Source organism: Hordeum vulgare, chromosome 1H (assembly GCF_904849725.1).
Source record: "Hordeum vulgare subsp. vulgare chromosome 1H, MorexV3_pseudomolecules_assembly, whole genome shotgun sequence".
Lineage (NCBI taxonomy): Eukaryota > Viridiplantae > Streptophyta > Magnoliopsida > Poales > Poaceae > Hordeum > Hordeum vulgare.
In genome coordinates, this window is record NC_058518.1 from 394196260 (window position 1) to 394215089 (window position 18830).

An 18830-nucleotide genomic window follows, 5' to 3' on the forward strand; every position below is an offset into this window, starting at 1 on the left:
GCAGGGCGACACGGCGGTCCTTATGGGCTTTTCGGAGAGGCGAGGGGAGGCCGGAGGCTGCGGCTGCGACTGACGGCGGCGATGGCCTCGCTGGAATCCATGGGGGAGGGAGAAGCAGAGAGATAGGGGAGAGACTGGAGATGGGGATGAGCTCGGGGGTCTAGGTGGTGGCCGCAGATGGATATGGATGCATGGGTGGCCGCGAGCGCGAAGCAGGAGCTGGCTCGCTCGGCGCCGTGCCTCGTCTCGCCTCTGCCTTCTGGCAGAGGTACAAGATGACTCGCAGAGGCCAGTGGGCTGGGCCATCTCCTTCCTGGGCCAGGTAACAGGTAAGGTTTTCTATTCTCTTCTCTTTATTCTTTTCTGTTTTCTATTTGCTAACATTTGTGTTGATTTGAAAATAAATCCAAATCATTTTGCAAAATCCTTATAATATTTTCATGTGGCATAAATATAATTGTCCAATACCACAAAATAGTTTCAGTATTTATAAAGCTATATTTTATATATAGAAAATATAATTCCATTTAAAATAGTTGTTTGATTAAATCAAAAATCAAATATAAAAATTTTCTGTGATCAAAAATATTGGTTGACATTTTTATTTCAGCCCAATATTTTATTGGAAAATCAGGGACATTTCCTTGAATCAATTTGAAGCAATATTTATGTTGCTTGTTTGACAAAAATTTAAATGATGAGGCTTGATCACTCCTCATTTCATTTTCAAAAGAAAAAAAATAGGAATGCATGCATGAGATGCAATGACAAACAATTCTAGGTCTGGGGCTGTGACACCTGGTCTATTGAAGACTAAGATGACTGCTGGTAGAGGTACCAGGCCAAGTCCAAGCAAGATTGTCAACATTCCTTCTACATTAGAAGGAAGTGAAGAATATGATGATGAAACTCTTCAAGCCATCATCAAAAACAAGCAAGAAAGGGTTGCACAAGCAACTGGTAGCACCATTCCCCTCGCATTGGATCCAAAAGTACTGTTGAACTTCATCGGCCTTTGGTATGAGGATCCAAACACTCTAATTGATGATTTGAAGCTTCCTCAAGGAGTAAGTCATATGGTTGCCTCATTCATAAATGAAGCAAAATGGAAGGATCAACAAGCCAAACAAGCTAGGCTTGCAAAGGTTAAAAAGGAGAAATTCCTGAAGCAAAATATCCTAACTTGTCGCCTGAGAAAGTTCTTTCACCCTCACTGACAGATACACAAGTCTTCTTGCTGATCAAAAGGGTGTCAAAGTGAAATTTGTCAAAGTTGCAACTTCTGCAATTGATGAATACAACAACAGGGTTGCCACTCCAAAGCAACCAACAAATCCTCAACCAAGCTATATTGTGCAAATGACCGAGGCTGATGAAAATGAAGAACCAGTTGGTGATGAAATTACACAGAATATTTCAGCTGAAGAATCTGCTAGGACACACACTGACAAAGCAATGCCTGATGAAAATGTTCCTTCACCTAAGTCTTCAAAGGTGAAGAAAGTGACTCTTCCGTCTGCAGCAGACGTGAAGAAAACAAAAGTTGTTGAAAAAGAAGCCAAGAAGAGAAAGGCTTCAACTACTTCAGAGTCTTTAGAGGCAAAACACCCGAAGACTATGCCTACCACATCATCAGCTCCAATGGATGCTACTCCCCTCAATGTAGCACCATCATATATGGTTGTTCCATTTGGTGAAGAATACACCATTCCAGAATAGGATGAGGAAATGGATGATAATCGCTCTGCTGTATCCACACCAATGGGTGAGGAATTTCAAGCAGATCAAATTCCTCAAGTCACAACACCTCCAATGACTTCTGAAGAAAAGGAGGGTGATGAAGACAATGGATGCAACACACCTGTTATCCATAATGAGTTCTGGGAAGAGGCTCACCCAAACTCGCCAATAACAGCTCCAATTCCTCAAACTCCTATAGCTACCTAGATTCTGACTGGCTCTAAAGAAAAGAACTCACGTGTGGAATCAACACAAGACCAAGAATTAGCTGCATCAACTGAAGAAATTGAAAAGGAAACTGCAGCACCAAAAACTGCATTTGCTCCCTCGGATCAGCAAAATCCTCAAGCTGAAGAACAAGCTTCTCCTCAAAATGCTGAAACTGTAATTGTGGTGGACACAACTCTCAAAATGAACAACATCATAATCTTCAACCAAAGCCTCATCAGCCCTTCTCAAAGAGGCTAAAGTTTCAGAAGCAAGACTTCTATGATGAACATCATTTCTTCATAGGCGAAAATCCTTATGATAGGCTTCGCATGAGGCACAAAAAGTTATGGACCAGAACTCAACTAAACTACTATGCTTCTGTGCTTTGTGGGAGAAGGGAGATATTTATTCACACACATATTCCTCATTATGACATGGAGGAAATTCCTTGCTTCACCCCAATACTCAGTGTTCTTCATGATGTAGGGCTATTGCCATTTTGCACATCTATTGGAGACTGGAATACTGACATTATTCTTCAGTTCTATGCCACACTGCATATCTGTGGTGACCCGAAAGACGTCAACTCGTGGGTCTTGGACTAGATGACACAGTACACCCACTACAAAGCTCCAACCACTGAATTGCTTCGAGCTTTACCGATATCAATACCTTCAGATGAAGCAATTAGACTCTATGATGAAACAGAGCTTCCAAATCATCTAATGGAAGTCCTCATGAAACCTTTGGCTCTGGGCCAACCTCCCAGGACAAGATTCCTAGTGAAGGAATTGAAGTATGTGCCCAGGATAGTTTACAGAATATTGTCATATTCCATCGCACCAATCAAAGGGCGTGTTAAGGAAGAAGATGTTGTTGGGATCATGAAGAATATCCCGTTTCACGTCGTTCATGGCAACAAAATGAATCTTCATGATTTCTTCTTGAGGACTTTGGCTGACAATGCTTTGTCACCATTTGAGATGAAGATTTATGCACCTTGGATCATGAGATTCATCAGAAACAGATCTGCCATCAACTACCAAGCCGGCTTTCAGAATCACCTCGGCTATCTGCCACCACTCAAAGTCATCAAGAACACTTTTGAACCTGTTGAAGGCAAAGGCAAGTCTGTGATTGATGAAGGAAAGGTTGCCTCTTATTCCTCATATGATGACACTGCCACTCAAGAGTCAGATGGCAGAGCAAAACCTCCAAGCCCAACTGCCCCATGGGTGATGACTAACAGAGAGCTTCTCCCCAGTCTTCACCAGAAATTCGATCGCAACCACAAGTGGGTAAAACGCCAGTTTGGCTCCATTGTGAAAACCCTCAAAGAAACTTAAAATGAAGTGAATAAAAATCACTATTATCTTCATGAGGTATTTGATCACACTTGGGCCATATTGTCTCACCTGAAGACTCCTAAGGAACTTGATGAAATGGAATTTACTCAAGACTGTGACTGGTCGTGGCCTCCAAAGAAGAAATTCAAGCCTATTCCAGTTCCTGACTTGGTGGACAGCTCATTTTCTTCATTCTGCAATGCAGAATCTGATGAAGAACCTGAGCATACCGCAATAGGCCCAATAAGGAAGTCTGACTCGAAGACTGCTCGCACCTCTTCCTCAACACATAAGTGAAATTCTTCATGGGCGTTAGTCCTCAGTTTCACCCCTTTTCGTCAATTGATGACAAAGGGGGAGAAATCTGATAGTTAGTCTTCAAGCGGGATTTATTTATGGGCTTATAAACTTTATTAAGTTACAAACTCTTGGTTATTCTGAAGTTTTTGATGTAATGAGTTGTAACTTAAGCCCGGTGGTGTTCTGACTCTTCTGAACGTTTTTCCTCGCATGCTTATTCCTCAAGTTAATTAATGCAGGTATGCTGAAATTCGTTAGACACCATTTTTCATCCTGCATTTTAAATTCCTCATACTATATTTCAAATGCATGCATGAATTGCAAGATACAGGGGAGATCTCCATGATATAAATCATCAATGTGTATCTGCTGTTCAAAGCAAATTCATCAAAACATGCACATCTTCAGCGGGAGTTTCTCTGTATCTTGACATCAAATTCCTCAAGCTCAGTACTTATATCTCATATTATTATCCCCGTTGAAAACTTAACCTATTTGTCATCAACCACCAAAAAGGGGGAGATTGTAAGTGCATCTAGTGCCCCTTAGTGATTTTGGTGGTTTGAAGACTTATAGGTTAAGAGACCGATATGTTTGTGAGTGTACACAAACTCTATAAGTCGTTGAGGAGTTTGATTTATCCGATGAATATCGACCCCTAAAAATGTATGTCTTCGGGTGAAGACTTTGGTCTTTCCTTAAAGACTTTGATCGCGAAGAAATTGATATTCCTCATGAAGATATTGAAGATGAGGAATTCGGTGTGTCCCGAAGAAAACACTCTGAAGATTTTGAAGCATGAAGATTTACTCTTTGTGTTTCATTTTCTTTACACTTGAGTCATAGGAACACCATACTGTTAAAGGGGGTCGAGGTAAAACTACGGAACAAATTTCCTCATGATGCTCAACCCAATCCTAAATCTACCAAAGCCTCAAAATGAGGAATATGAGAGACATGAGGACTTTCACAGTTGGAAGCTCCGACCGTTGTCGCGCCACACGTCACCTGTCATAGATCTTATCCATCCAACGGTCATATTATTAAAGGGCATTTATGTCAAATCATGTCGGGATGCTCCCAGGCTATAAATAGCCAACCCACAACCACTTGCGGGTTGGCTGCTCCGAGAGAAACTGACGCTAGTCATTTAGAGCAACCCAAATTCCTTAGAGTCTTCAAGAGAAAATCATCAAGTGAGGAAATACTCCAAACACCCAAACCCAAACCAAAAACCCAAGTGATTGAGCATCACTGAAGAAGTTGTTCCTGTGTGGAACCGACGCTTGTTACCTTTGATGACTGTGTATCCTCCAGATGGTTAGGCGTCATGGTCTAGAGCATCCAGCAGTCAATTGTGGATCGCCGTGTGATCGCCCTGAAGACTTACCATGAGTGTTGGGCGAGGGTTGTGTGTCCTTAGTTCAAGGAGAATACGGTAGGGACTGTGTGTCCCGGGATTGTGTGTCCTTTGGTTTCAATACCAAGACGTTCTAAACCAAACGTACAACTGTCACAACAGTTGGAACTCGGTCATCAACAACTGTCTTCATCGAGCTACGGGTTCTATTTTCTCAACCTTCTCATTTTCTCAATTTCATGTTGAAGACTTTCATTTGTACCGTTTGAATAATTTGCTTGAAGGCTTTCTTTGAATTCCTCACCTCAAAATCTTCACTTGAGTTAATCTTCACCTGTTTACTTTGTACTTGCGAATTGTGCAACCCGAATCTCTGAAATCTCATCGAGTACTTTGGTGTAGATGTTTTTGCACACCCGATCGTGTACTATTTCCGCTGCACTCAGTTCATGACTGAGAACTTTCCTCACTAGGAATTTGCTTAGTGATGAAATTGTAAAAATCTTCTATTCACCCCCCTCTAGTCGATATAACGCACTTTGAATGAGAAAATCAGTAGATCTCATAAAGACGATGGGATAAGGCTGGGCAGTGGGTCGATCCAGCGGGACGCATGGCATTCTCTCGAGGCGGTTTACGCGAGCCGCAAAATGAATCAGTTAATTTAAAATGTTTTCCTAAAAAATATTTTAGATTTATTCGTTCGACTTGATCATTAAAATACAAAAAAACACCATAAGATCCGCTTAAAACGTGGGACCCACGAGACTAGCCGAGAGAAGTCCTGGCCTCCCCGCAAAAAAAAAAAAAAAAAGAAAGAAAAGCCGTGGCCTCGCGGGCTAAGCAAACGCAAATCCACGCGGCGGACTTGACTTGCGCTCGAATCCGTCGGTAGTTGCATTCTCTCCCTGTCCTCTCCTCCCGGCCCATAGATACGACGCCGCTTCCCTCCGCGTCCAGAAACCCTCGTCCACCCACCAACGCCGGCCACCGCCTCCTCCCCCCCCCCCCCCCCCCCCCCCCAAAGTCTAAACCCCTCCTCCAAGCAGATCGGCCGAGAGCGATGGAGGCGAAGATGAGCAAGTTCTTCGACTCGGTGGGCTCCTTCTTCTCCGGCGGCGACAACATCCCCTGGTGCGACCGCGACATCATCGCCGTAAGGGCCTCCCCCTTTTCCCCGTAGCCCCTCGCTTTGCTTAACGGATCTTCCGCTGCTGTGGTGTCCTGCGCTGCAGATGGGGGTTAATTGACTCTGGGATGCACGCACCATATTATGCAAAGCACAAAATTATTATATGTGGAAAAGGAGTGTGGATCGTTATTGCTAAGCTTCGTGAGATGCTTGATGCCGTCCTGGTGCTGGGAGACTGGCCGTGATTGTTGAATCGGTGGTGCCTTACCATGTTTGTTCAGTGACATAATTTACTGGTAGTAAGTAGCATGGATTTACCTAGTTGGGATGTTGGATACTTGGATTCCCATTTTGTCTCTTGTAGTGCTGATTACCGAATGATATATGTTTTAGTACTAAAGTCATCAGATAGTTAACTCACCATGAAATTTCGACTCGGAACTCGGAGAAATTCAGTTAGTTACTATTGTCTCTATATGTAGTGTTCACAAACATGAACTGTTGAGTCAGCTATTCTTGGCTGTTGCTTTTGTTCAGTATATATGTGCTTTCTGTTCTTTTGCAATGTTCACGAACTATCCTGTTTTGTTAATTATTATGTTTGATGAGCAACTAGACTTATAGTTCTGATTCCGATGATTTTCATGGTTATATGTACCTAGGGATGCGAAAGAGAGGTTGCTGAGGCTGCAACCGAAGAACAGAAAAATGATAGCATTATGAGGCTATCTTGGGCTCTCGTCCATTCCAAGCAGACTGATGATGTGAACCGTGGAATTGGCATGATTGAAGGTCAGATAACTAACTTTTTTTATTAACCTACTCCCTCCGTCCCAAAATTATTGTCTTAGGTTTATCTATAAATGGATGTATCTAAATACTAAAACGTGACTAGATACATTCATATCTAGACAAATCTAAGACAAGAATTTTGGGACGGAGGGAGTATTATCTTACTTCACCATCTATTCTTCTCAAATTTACTCCTTGCAACCTATTATCTTACTTCGCCATCTATTCTTCTCAACTCTGTTTTGATCAACTTGTTTGTTCTACTTGTACAGCTTCTCTTGATAAAACCACCAGCCCACTGCAGACTAGAGAAAAACTGTATTTGTTGGCTGTTGGGCACTACAGAAATGGTAACTATGTAAGAAGCCGGCAACTTGCGGACCGCTGTTTGGAGGTATTCCTGCGATATTTGCACCTTCTGATTGCCTTATGCAACGCATACTTTCTTGATGTGTAATTGGTCTTTCTGCTGGTAAAAGGGAAACAATATTCACTGGTTTCAGGTTAACTGCAAACCAAGTACTCCCTCCGTCCCAAAATTCTTGTCTTAGCTTTGTCTAGAAATGGATGTATCTAAATACTAAAACTTGACTAGATACATTCATATCTAAACAAATCTAAGACAAGAATTTTGGGACGGAGGGAGTATTTAATAATATCTTACATGCAGTTGACGCAAATAGCTTTGTCCTGTTAACTTGTGATAACGCATTTTCTTATTTTCTCGTGTAACACAACCAGTACTATTTCTGTGCTGGTCCAATGGATGACACATATGGAGTTTATTTGAATATTGCTTCTGTAACTAAGTATTAACCAGTACTGTTTCTGTGCTGGATGACATAGTGATAAACCAAGTATTTGATTCTACCACTGAGGTTTGTGTGGCTAAAGTAGAAGTTCTTGACATTTTTGGCTACCTCAGTTTGTTGATTTCTTAGTCAGGCTCGAAAATAATCTTTCTACATTTGCACCATCCAAAAAATTGTCCTTAAATCACCCCATCCCTCTCATTGATCTGACAGTGTCATGGTATACATTCGATTTTTTTTTTTTGCGGTAGGACTGATAAGCAATTGATATGTGGCTAATTGGCTATGTTATTTTGTTAACTGTTATGCAAACAGCATTTCTGTCTAATTGCTTAACTGAATTCATTCAACTGTTCTGCATGTGTTTTATACTTCTATTGATTCGGCACTTATCCTTGTCGACTAAATCTAGCTAAGCAGTTGAAGATTGTGGTTATCCTTGTTGCTGGTTTGTTATGTGCTATTCCACTTAAAGATTTGGCTCTGCTTGAGCCTATTTCCGAAGTAGCATTTTTTGTGCCGGACATGTTAGTTAGATATATTTATCTATGTGACATATACACTTTAAACATGGGATATAATTAGAATTTAGACCAAAATATCCAAAACAAACTTCATGGGGTAAGATAAGTACATATGTCTTTCAACCGTTTAAGGGGTAATCTGGGACCATCATCTTTATATTCCATACTACTCCCTCCGTTCCTAAATATAAGTCTTTGAAGAGGTTTCACTATAAATCTACATACGGATGAATATAGACATATTTTAGAATGTACATTCATTCATTTTATTTTGTATGTAGTCATTTAATAAAATCTCTAAAAAGACTTATATTTAGGAACGGAGGGAGTAGTTGAATATAATTGCATAACGGTTTATGGATATTGCCACCTTTCTAAAATTTCCCCTTCTAATTTATCTTGACCTCTTTCTTGTAGATTCAACCTGATTGGCGGCAGGCATCATCTCTGAAGAAGGCAATAGAGGATAAAATTGCTAAAGGTAAGATAAGTTTAATCAACCATACTTTTCTATGGTCCATTGGCAGTTTGATCTTTTTTACATGTTCCTCAATCCTCAGTAGAACGCTATGAGATACTATTTCTTTATCTGTTGAAGTGACAACAGTATGCTATTGAGTTATTTATGCCGAGTTCAAAACCAAGCAATATATGCTGGCTAAAGATACTGGTAACCCTGTTCCGTGCAGATGGTGTGATTGGCATAGGAATCGCCACAACTGCAGTAGGGCTTATCGTTGGTGGGATTGCAGCTGCTCTTGCAAGGAAGAAGTGAGATCCCACCCGCCTACTGATGAAGTAGGATGTGCGTTTGGTTCTGTATTTTCAGTAGCTCTACCGTTCATTCTGTGTTACTTGAGTCGAATCGCCGCAACTATCTATGTGCATAAAATGAGTTTATGATACCATGGCACCATGTATCTTTGGATAAATCAAATCATGATGGAAGTACCGTTGTCTCAAGCTAGTGTTGAATACACCAATAAATGAACTGTCACGGGTCTTATTTCACAACACCAACACTTCACTCTAGATTGTACACACGGCAGTGCCACTCTGCTCAATCAAACCAGCAAAGTACTAAAGCAATATGCCATTGAACATCATCCTCTGAGCTTGCATGATCCTGGCAATGGCTACTCTGGCCCGATGAGGGTGAGCAGGATGCCCTGGTAGTACCCGGAAGTGTCGCCGACGACGTCCTTGGTCACCGTCGTCTTGTACCTCACCTTGTATTCCTCCTTGACTTTCTTCATGTCGACCTCCGCGCGCGAGACGATGGCTCTGGTCAGCGACTCCTCGTCGGTGCCGAGCCCTATGATCGAGGTCCGGATCACCTGGAGAAGGCAAGGAGCATAAAAAACAACTCATTCCAAATGCTTAGTCTTTTGGGTGTTACCTCTGCGAAATGTTTCTCCGGCGATGTCAAGCACCAAACCGCAGTTTTCAGCATGGCCGAGAGCTGGTCATTCCGGTTCCCCTCGAGAACCTGCCAATTTGTGGCACATAAATAAAATAAAAACAGATAAAAGTCAAGTTCATTCGTGTTCAGTTCTTTGGTTGTAGGAGTATATCTGTATAAGCATGAGGCGGTCGAACCTCGTGGATGGGCTTGCCGTGCTGTCGCTTGTAGTGCTCGAACGTGGCCTTGAGCTGCGGCTTGCTCCTGGAGCTGACGATGCGCACCACGTCCCCGTGCAGCGGCTGCTTCTTGGCCGCCACCGCGCCGTGCAGCTCGGCCGCCTCCGCCCTCGCCAGCTCGCCGTCGACGAGGTCGCCGGCGTAGCGGTACGAGCTCACCAACCGCACCAGGAACTGCACACGACACGAGCGCTCAGCTGGCCGGACCGGCGAGAGCAAAGAAATCAACCCACGGCGGGTGAGGAAAGGAGGAGGAGAAGGGCCTCGCCTGCTTGAGGGGTTCCTTGTAGAGCGAGCAGGCGGCGACGTCCTCCTCGAGGGACGAGTCGTAGGCGGAGCAGTAGGCCTTCCTGACGGCGACGAGGTGGTCCGGCGACGACGCGCAGGCCACCTCGATGAGCACCCAGGCGTGCCGGTCGCCGCCCTTCTTCCTCAGGGCCTTGTAGGCCAGCTTGGCGTCCCGCGCCACCGGGTCCATCGCCCACAGCGTCATGGCGCCCTGACCACCAGACCAACCAACGCACATACAGTACATGGAGATTTCACTGTCCGTCCGGGGAAGAAGAAGAAGCCTAGGGAGAGGAGGTCGCCATGGAAGAGGTGAAGGTACTACTAGTTACCTTGAAGTGGCCGGAGAGCTCGTCTTGGAGCGTGCGGAGGAGGGTCTTGTCGTTGAGGCCCTCGTAGGCCACGGCGATCTCCGCGCGCTGCGCCGCCGTCCGGTGGCCTAGGATCTCGATCAGCGCATTCTCGTCCGTCCCCCACCCTGTCCATTTTTCTCGATTTCAGTACATAATTCTTCACTCTCTAGATTAAACAGGCTCGAACAGCGGCCATCTCACAAAGAATTGACCAGGAGAGCTCAGCTCACAAATCTTTCACACAATTCAGTGATCGTAGTATCTCACGTATAAATATATATATATATATAGTGCACACGGACCTACAATCTTGGTTAAACTTGAATCACAGTACCTTGTACCGCCTTTCTTATGTTCTCTGCGTCCTCGGTCGGGGAAGGGACGGGGTCCGGGACCGAGATGGAGGCCATGGAGGGAGCACGTTCTGCTATCCCCTCCCTTCCCGTTGATGGAGCCGAGGAGAAGTGGAGGAAGAGGAGACTGAGGGGCGGGATGTTATGGATGCACTCGAGGTCGAGGCAGCAGCACCAGCCACACATGGCAGCCAGGGTTGAAAGCTTCGCCGGCAACGAGCTTTTCGCCTAATTATATTTCCTCGTGTGTTTCGCGTGCATCTTTTTGATTGCGTTTTTCTTTCGCCGTTCGGGTTTTGATGGTGCTATTATCATTACCCAGCTTGGCTAATGTTGTGTACAGGTCACACGAGGGGGCATTTTGGGGGTTCCATTATGTCCATTACTCCTACTTAATCAGCATTGAAGAGGGAACCGGATTTGATTGCTGGAAAAACGTGAGTGATACTGCTTTTAAGTTAAGGCTTGCCTCATCTATTTTCAGACTTGCTCACTGTAATGTACTGTCAATCTTACTGACATCTTGGGGTATTTTCAGACTTGTCCCCCACCATCTACTGATTTGGAGAACTTGGGAGTTAAGGAAAATCAGTAATACTACCTTGTAGAAGATGGTGGAGAGTATCATTACCGTTTGACACCCTCTTTGCCTGATTCATGCTTGTTCATATCCTCTCCTGTTGGGAAATAAATAATGGTTCAAAAATAGTGCACCAACTAAGCAAAAAAAATAATAGAAAAAACGCGCCAGGTAGGGGTCGAACCTACGACTTTCCGCTTAGGAAACGGACGCTCTATCCACTGAGCTACAGGCGCCTTGATGAATAAATTTCTCATGGCCCTTATCTATTCTTATCTTTAGTTCCGAGCTAGCTGTTTCCTCGCGCTCACCCTTCCACTATTGGGGAAGATGGTGTATCACCATGTGCAACAACAAAGTACAGTAGTTTAGTAGTAGTAACATTGATAAAAAAAACCAGAGATTCTCATCCTGGAAGCATGATCTTGGAAACACATGGCATTGCTTAACCGGTAAGGTTTCTCTTCCAAAAGAGAGCTCCAAGCAAATCCCCAAAACCACACTGTTTCCACCATGCAAAGACCCGTAGTTTCCTCACGCTTTAATACTTTAGCCCGTCGTCGTTCACAAGGAGACGCGTCATGGGCTCCAAGATAATCTGAACAATCACGGGCCTTTCGAAAAAACGGAGGACATGCCCGCACGTTCCATGCGCCCGGTTCAAAAGCTGAGAACATGCCACAGTTCACAAAGCATTTTCAAAGTCTTTTTTTTTTTGCTTTCTCTGTGAAACCCATACTCTCTCTGCTTTTATCTTCTTCTCCTGCTTTGTTGAACTCTTTCTTTCAACGGAGGCTGCTTGGAAGAGGGAAAATAAATAAGTAAGTTGCATTTAAACAACTGTGTAGTGGTATTTATATTTCAGAAAAGAAAGCTAGACTAGAAGGACAGTTGGCAAGGTTGAGCTGACTGTAGAACTGCCTGCTTAGAATATAAGAGAAAACAAGTGTTCTCGTGGATCACACTGATCTGACCAGTGGTTTTCTAATACTATATATCAACGTTGCCAAGAGTTCATTTGGTTGCCTGCCAACCAAACGCATAATTAACCAGGCCTTTGACGAAAGATACATGGACAACTGCGGCAAATGCCCAATGGCTGCTTATGCAAACAAATCAACGACCATATCTGAAATCTCCAATATTATAGGGGTGATTTGCTTGTGTGCAAGTCACCAATGATCTTGTCCTTCACCATGCGCCCAGTTTCCTCCAGCATAATAACAGGCTTGCTGTATGATTGAAGAATATGGCCCAACATACAGGGACGATGATAATGAGTTATTTTGGACCACACCAGTTGTATCTAGATGTCTTTTTTAGGGGTTACGTCTTACATATCCTTGGCGGTGCATGTGTTTTCACATCTTCTGATAGTCCGTGCGATTCTTTTGCCACAAGTTTCAGCTGAAATAATCGCACGTCACATCCTTACACTGTTAGATATGGACGGCGGTGGTGTGAACTTACAAAACTGCATTAAATTGGTGAGTGGAAATGTTTCATCAACCATTTCTCTAACCCCTTAATTGTCCAGCTAACTAGCTTAGGTTTCGTGGCATAGTACGAAGCTCTGATTGATTTGTTAGAGAGAAGCCAAAGACAACAAGCTAGTATAATGATGTCCGGTTTGCTGGTATGTGACCTAGTAGCAGAAACTTGATATACAAGTTGTGTTCATGAACATCCTTGAATTGAATAAGACATAAACCAACCATGCATGATTGAAGGGGATAATGACGATGCTGGTGGCGACGATAAGGATGACAACGTGGACTGTAGGGTTTATACATTGCCACTATATATGATCATCAATTTGAGATGAGAATTCTGGATACATTATGAGCACACATTTTGTTTTTTGAAAGAAAGGGGCCGCATCCCCTGGTTCCGTTCCATCGCGATGAAATCACATTCAGTACAGGCAGATTTATGCGCCAAGGCATAGCCAAAGTAGCCATAAACCAGAAGTATACCAAGTGTTTTCGAACAAGATTTTCTGGATGATGCAAATATAACAGCAGGAGATTAACTCCACGTCTCCCGAAGATCAGTTGCGGAGGCACCAGTTGGTGCGACCGATGAGGATCTGGCGTCTCTCCTTGTCAGTAGCATCCAGAAATATTAGAGGGGCCTGTGAATTGAGTAGACGCAACCATTTGGAGGCAAATTGATCTGTTCATGTGATGTGTTCTTCCATTTCCGTGGACCATGACGACTTGGGACCTTCATCATGTGCTGCAGATCTCCTACAAGTTTCTCAATGATCATTTTCCCTCCTGCCATCAGTGGCGGAGCCAGAAAATTAGAACAAGGGGGCCAAGTATAGTTAAACCTTATTAAGAAGGACCAATCCATCAAAAAACACCATTTTAACACACAAAAATAAATATTACTATTCATTCCTGGCTTAAATCACTAATGTTAGGGGGGCCAGGCCCTGGCTGGCACCACCTGTCTCCGTCACTGCCTGTCATTTCTCATCTGCTGGAAATATTAGCTGAGCTATTTGAATCCCTCCTACCTTGAAATATTTGCAATATCGCCGAAAAAATAATATACTTGCTCTTGAACTATTCCTCACATGCCCTTCCTAAGTTGATCACACGATTATATTTCCCTCAACAAGGGCAGTCTAGTTTGTTAGGGAAACATTTAAAGACTTATTAATATAATGAGTGAGTTCCAATTTTACCCTTAGTTTCATATTTAACATTTTTTTAAATCCAGATTACCATGGACACAACGATATTATATCCTGGAAAATAATGTACCCGAAGAAGTTATATCTGATGTGACCGCAGCGTGACAAGGGCGCAGCACAGCTGAATATTATGGGTGTCATCGTCCGTGATCACCCCGTGTTGCACGATGCAAATACTATGCACCAACAGCCCATCGCGTGGTGAGTTGTCACTTGATTAATTAGATGGGATCGGTGTGGATGTGTACCCATGTGTAAACCATTGACGAGCTAGCCTTTTCTTGGATTAGCTGTGAACATTTATACCCAATTGAAATACCAGCGCTGCCCATAACTGCTTTCCAAAACACACCGTCTCCCAGTATAAAGATCGTCCACAAGGAGGGGCTGAGCACACAGCGAACTCGGCGACCAGTGTAGCCATCATCGTCTCCGTCTCCTCAAATTAATCTTTCGCTAGCAATTCTTGTCAGGGCGACAATGGCTGACGAAGTTCAGGCGCTCACCAAGGCCTTCTCAGGTTTGTTAATTACATCGATAATCGCTGACGACTCCTAGTCCTAGGAGGACATTGTGCAGCGATCATACTCGTAGCATTGTTGTTTGCGTGCGTGATGATTTGTGATAGTTGATTGTGATTATTGGAAATGGATGGTGAAGGTCTGGGGGGTCTGGGCGTGGACGAGCGGACGATGGTGGCGGCGCTGGCGAACTGGCGGAAGCAGCCGGAGAAGCGGTCGGGGTTCCGGAAGAGCTTCCCGGGGCTGTTCAAGGAGCACGGCGGCGTGATGGAGCGGTGCGAGGACGAGTACATGCTGCACCTGGCCGCCGAGTTCTCCCGGTTCAAGAACCTGATGGTGCTGTGGGCGATGCACCCGTGGGAGCGCGACGCCCGCCTCGCGCACCACGTCCTCCACCAGGCCCACCCCTCCGCCATCGTCGTGGAGATCGCCTGCACCCGCTCCGCCGAGGAGCTCCTCGGCGCGCGCAAGGCCTACATGGCGCTCTTCCACCACTCCCTCGAGGAGGACGTCGCCTACCGCGCCAAGGACAAGCCCTACTGCAGCGTAAGCTAGCTCTTCCTTTCTTAATTTCGACTGGCCATCCATGGCTTTGGAGCTCGGAGCCATGCATGGCCATGGAGGAGGTCGGTACGGTCGACTCATTTGTGAATGTGCAGCTGCTGGTGGGGCTGGTGAGCGCGTACCGGTACGAAGGGCCCAAGGTGAGCGACGACACGGCCAAGGCGGAGGCCAAGGCGCTGGGAGCGGCGGTGAAGAGCGCCGACGGCGGCAAGCTGGTGGAGAACGACGAGGTGGTAAGGATCCTCACCACCAGGAGCAAGCCTCACCTCGTCCAGACCTTCAAGTACTACAAGGAGCTGCACGGCAAGCACATCGAGGAGGTAACGCCGCGAGCCCGCGATTCGGACGGAAGTTGATCACCAGTACTACAAATCCGTGATGCGTGGCGTGATGAAGACAGGAGTTGTTGATCGATTATATTGTGTGTGGAACAAAACGCAGGATCTCGGAAGCGAGGAGGCTCTGAGGGAGGCCGTGCAGTGCCTGGCGACGCCGGAGAGGTACTTCAGCCAGGTGATGGCGGCGGCGCTGAGGGAGGGCGCGGACCACCACGGCAAGGAGGCCCTGTCGCGGGTGGCGGTGACGCGGTCGGACGTGGACATGGACGGCATCAGGGCGGCCTACCAGGAGCAGTTCGGGGCCAAGCTCGAGGACGCCGTCGCCGGCAGCGCGCACGGCCACTTCAAGGACGCGCTCGTCTCGCTCATCGTCGGCAAGTAAACCATTGGACGCGGAGGGGGTTCGTCTTCGTCTTCTCGTCTTCCGGTGGTGGTGACTGTCGCGCCATGCCGTGCGTGTTTTCTTTTTTCCTGCTTCATCTAGTGTCGCTCGCGTGTGCCTTTGTATGCTGATTGAATCGTTGTTGGGCGGGGAATGTAACATTTGCAGCTGAGGTCGTGTACGTACGGCTGATCGGGGGATCAAATAAAATTAAACATTTGGATCTTTGTCTTCCATTAATTCCGGTTGTTATTTCGATGGGGTCGTGCTCCGTGTCAGTGCCGGCTGCAGATAATAATGTCAGCAAAAGCGTTGCGCAAGATCACAGCGACTAGCAGTCTAGCACATCGTCCGGCTATTCCTCGGTCCAGTAACAACCAAGTCCCTTTATATTTAGATTTCAGATTTGACATATGTAGATGTGCTTTAGGTCTGTCTAGGACACAACTAGATGTGTCCTAGTTATTGCACATTTAAACGATTTAATCAAGCATAAAAGAAATAAATACAATTTATTTTGCAAAAAAAACATTAAAAGGAAAAGAAAATACTTATACGAATCTTTGTACAAAAAATTAATGATATATTTTCGCTGTATCTAAATAATTATAGTTGAAAAAAACTTGTCTCTACAACTATAATAATTAGGTACAGAAAAAATATTATTTAGATGTGCAATATTTAGATGTGCTTTAGTAGTAAAATTGTCTAAAATAATCATCGTTTAGTTGAAGCAAAAAGACCTCTCAAGGAGTTTCGTAAAATGCTCATAAATTTAAAACCCCCCGTAAAATGCTCATGAATTTAGAGGACCATACTCAATCTTCCTGCCTTTCCTCGCACGCCTCCTTTCCAACTAGGGCATTAATTTTTTTTCTAGCATGTTGTTGTAAGGAGCCGCAGCGCGGATGCAGGCTCTCCGCATCATCTCTGAGAGCTTGTTTAGATACTCCATTCGACATCAGATCGTCGAATATCAGTAACCTGTGTCCCAGAATAGGGGCGTCACAGATCAAAACGCCTTCTTTTGGGTATATTCAGCTAGAGAGACCTGGTTTCCGTACCTCTCAACCGGATCCAACATGAACTCTATTGCTCGATCTCTTATCTTTTATCTATGGTAGCGGATTGGACGATTCCACTATGCCGCCATGCCTTTAGTTTGAAATAGCCACAATGCTCGGTTTTAAAGTATTCCTTTTGTTCATAGATGATGTATAGGAAAATAATCCCAAAACAATCAAAATTATCCGACTGATTTTTTATGGGGATAAACCGTCTCTAACACGCGCCACGCGTCCTTGCAGGCTCGCTCACCCTTATCTTATCTCTTTCCTCCAGAAGCGTGGGCCACTCGTTGGCAGAAGTGTTGGATTCGAGATGGACTCTTCCGAAGACTTGGCGTGTAATCCAAGGAGATGTAGTAATATGCATATTCCTTCTGTGTTGTAACCGGCCTTGTGTAGACCTTGACACTCCTGGCATCTATATAAGTCAGGCGGTCATAGTTCGTAGGACACATCAAGCTCATTACAATTAGGGTTTAGACCACAACGTCAATCTTATAGTAGATCAAATCTGTACTTTGTACCACCTCATCAATAACAATAAGAGCAGGACATGGGGTTTTACCTCCATTAAGAGGGAACCTGGGTAAAACACCATCTCCATTGTCTCTTGTTACCCATTGACCCTAGATCCACAGTTTGGACCCCCTACTCGAGATCGATCGGTTTTGTCACCCACATTGCTTCTTTCAATTAGAGCTTCGCTGCGAGATTCCAAAAAGGCTCGATGGGTTGCTTGGTCACCAGCGACAACATTAAGTCCAGAGATATCTTCGTTTCTGGCCAACCCTATGCTTTCAGCAGTACGTCGCACTTGAAGGCGGCACATCATCACATCAATGGGGTCACCCGGGTCAAGAGTTTAAGTTCGCCGAGTTGGAATTTGTTGCCAACACCCGGGGCGACCTGATATTTTCCGAGGTTCCGACTGCGTGCGAAAACCTCGAAAAATCCAAAGCTTTAAATTTGGACCCTATTCTAGACTTCGAGTCGAGAATAGACTTTAATCTTGATTCGGCCTCGGGCCAAGTTCTGGCTATGGAATTCGAGGGCACGAGGGTCACCTCGCCCGAACACACTTGCAATGGGGAAGCCTCGGAATATAGTTCCGTCAGGGCTCCAAGCGCTAGTCTGACAGATCTCTCATGGCCGAATGAGACAAAGACCCAAGCCCGAACCAGTGACTATTCGGGCGAGCGGTCTTTGACGCAAGATCTTTCCAGCCCTGGATCTAGGTGGAGGGAACTTTATTCCCGACCAACCACCCACTTCATCGTCACCATCGAAGATCTAACCGATTGTTAGACTTCTCTTCTTAAGAAGCCGAAGATATGGACACGGCTATTCAATCACCAGACCCTCCCGTAATGGAACGATGGACCGCCACCTCCACGTACGATGTCTATATGGTGAACACCCCAGGGACGAAGGTGATACGGGTAAAAGCGATGACGGCACCCCAGCCAAAAATAGCGGCGATGAACTTGTCAAACGCTGCCACCAGTGCAAAAAGCCTAAAGCTCGCAAGGGAAAGGAAAGCAATGCAGGCACAGGGGAAACCCAGTTCCCGAGGAAACGTAAAATCTCATCGAATCCCTAAAACCTTCAGACCCGCATATACCCTGACTTACGAGGATACATGGATACAAACCAGCCTATAGATCTCGGCGACTCCGAAGATAGCAAGTACGTCCCTTCGATCGAGGAGGATGAGAGCTTAAGAGCCGAAGACTTTATTGTCCTCGAAGACCCATTGGATTAGGATGTGTTCATGCAATAGCTCATTGCCACTGCTCGGAGCATTAAGCTAAAGCAAAGATAGC

General features: G+C 45.1%; 3 protein-coding genes and 1 non-coding gene across 4 annotated transcripts; 2 read left to right on the top strand and 2 right to left on the bottom strand.

The window, feature by feature from the left end:
• Positions 1 to 5848: 5848 nt before the first annotated feature.
• On the top strand, positions 5849 to 9179 carry LOC123439990 (mitochondrial fission 1 protein A-like). Its single transcript, XM_045116588.1, has 5 exons — positions 5849 to 6112; positions 6751 to 6880; positions 7153 to 7274; positions 8634 to 8697; positions 8906 to 9179. The coding sequence occupies exons 1-5, from the start codon at positions 6020 to 6022 to the stop codon at positions 8989 to 8991; spliced, it is 495 nt and encodes a 164-aa protein (XP_044972523.1). The 5' UTR covers positions 5849 to 6019; the 3' UTR covers positions 8992 to 9179.
• Positions 9139 to 11554, bottom strand: LOC123439969 (annexin D3-like). The gene is made up of 6 exons (XM_045116577.1): positions 10833 to 11554; positions 10478 to 10623; positions 10126 to 10356; positions 9816 to 10031; positions 9616 to 9705; positions 9139 to 9553 (listed from the first exon to the last, which is right to left on the bottom strand). Exons 1-6 carry the CDS (start codon positions 11035 to 11037, stop codon positions 9353 to 9355), a joined length of 1089 nt encoding a protein of 362 aa, XP_044972512.1. The 5' UTR covers positions 11038 to 11554; the 3' UTR covers positions 9139 to 9352.
• A 40-nt stretch (positions 11555 to 11594) lies between these two features.
• TRNAR-CCU lies at positions 11595 to 11667 on the bottom strand. Its single transcript has one exon. It is a non-coding gene; the product is annotated as a tRNA-Arg (tRNA).
• A 2717-nt stretch (positions 11668 to 14384) lies between these two features.
• On the top strand, positions 14385 to 16165 carry LOC123439981 (annexin D4). Its single transcript, XM_045116580.1, has 4 exons — positions 14385 to 14655; positions 14796 to 15202; positions 15316 to 15540; positions 15662 to 16165. The coding sequence occupies exons 1-4, from the start codon at positions 14616 to 14618 to the stop codon at positions 15938 to 15940; spliced, it is 951 nt and encodes a 316-aa protein (XP_044972515.1). The 5' UTR covers positions 14385 to 14615; the 3' UTR covers positions 15941 to 16165.
• Positions 16166 to 18830: the final 2665 nt, after the last annotated feature.

Excerpts from the sequence above, each read along its gene's own strand:
- LOC123439990 (XM_045116588.1), top strand. The coding sequence starts at position 6,020 with ATGGAGGCGAAGATGAGCAAGTTCTTCGACTCGGTGGGCTCCTTCTTC. Across the intron at positions 7,275-8,633 it reads TTGCGGACCGCTGTTTGGAG|ATTCAACCTGATTGGCGGCA; the intron begins GTATTCCTGCGA and ends TCTTTCTTGTAG. Across the intron at positions 8,698-8,905 it reads AGAGGATAAAATTGCTAAAG|ATGGTGTGATTGGCATAGGA; the intron begins GTAAGATAAGTT and ends TGTTCCGTGCAG.
- LOC123439969 (XM_045116577.1), bottom strand. The coding sequence starts at position 11,037 with ATGTGTGGCTGGTGCTGCTGCCTCGACCTCGAGTGCATCCATAACATC. Across the intron at positions 10,624-10,832 it reads CATAAGAAAGGCGGTACAAG|GGTGGGGGACGGACGAGAAT; the intron begins GTACTGTGATTC and ends AAAAATGGACAG. Across the intron at positions 10,032-10,125 it reads ACAAGGAACCCCTCAAGCAG|TTCCTGGTGCGGTTGGTGAG; the intron begins GCGAGGCCCTTC and ends TGTCGTGTGCAG.
- LOC123439981 (XM_045116580.1), top strand. The coding sequence starts at position 14,616 with ATGGCTGACGAAGTTCAGGCGCTCACCAAGGCCTTCTCAG. Across the intron at positions 14,656-14,795 it reads GCTCACCAAGGCCTTCTCAG|GTCTGGGGGGTCTGGGCGTG; the intron begins GTTTGTTAATTA and ends TGGATGGTGAAG. Across the intron at positions 15,203-15,315 it reads AGGACAAGCCCTACTGCAGC|CTGCTGGTGGGGCTGGTGAG; the intron begins GTAAGCTAGCTC and ends GTGAATGTGCAG.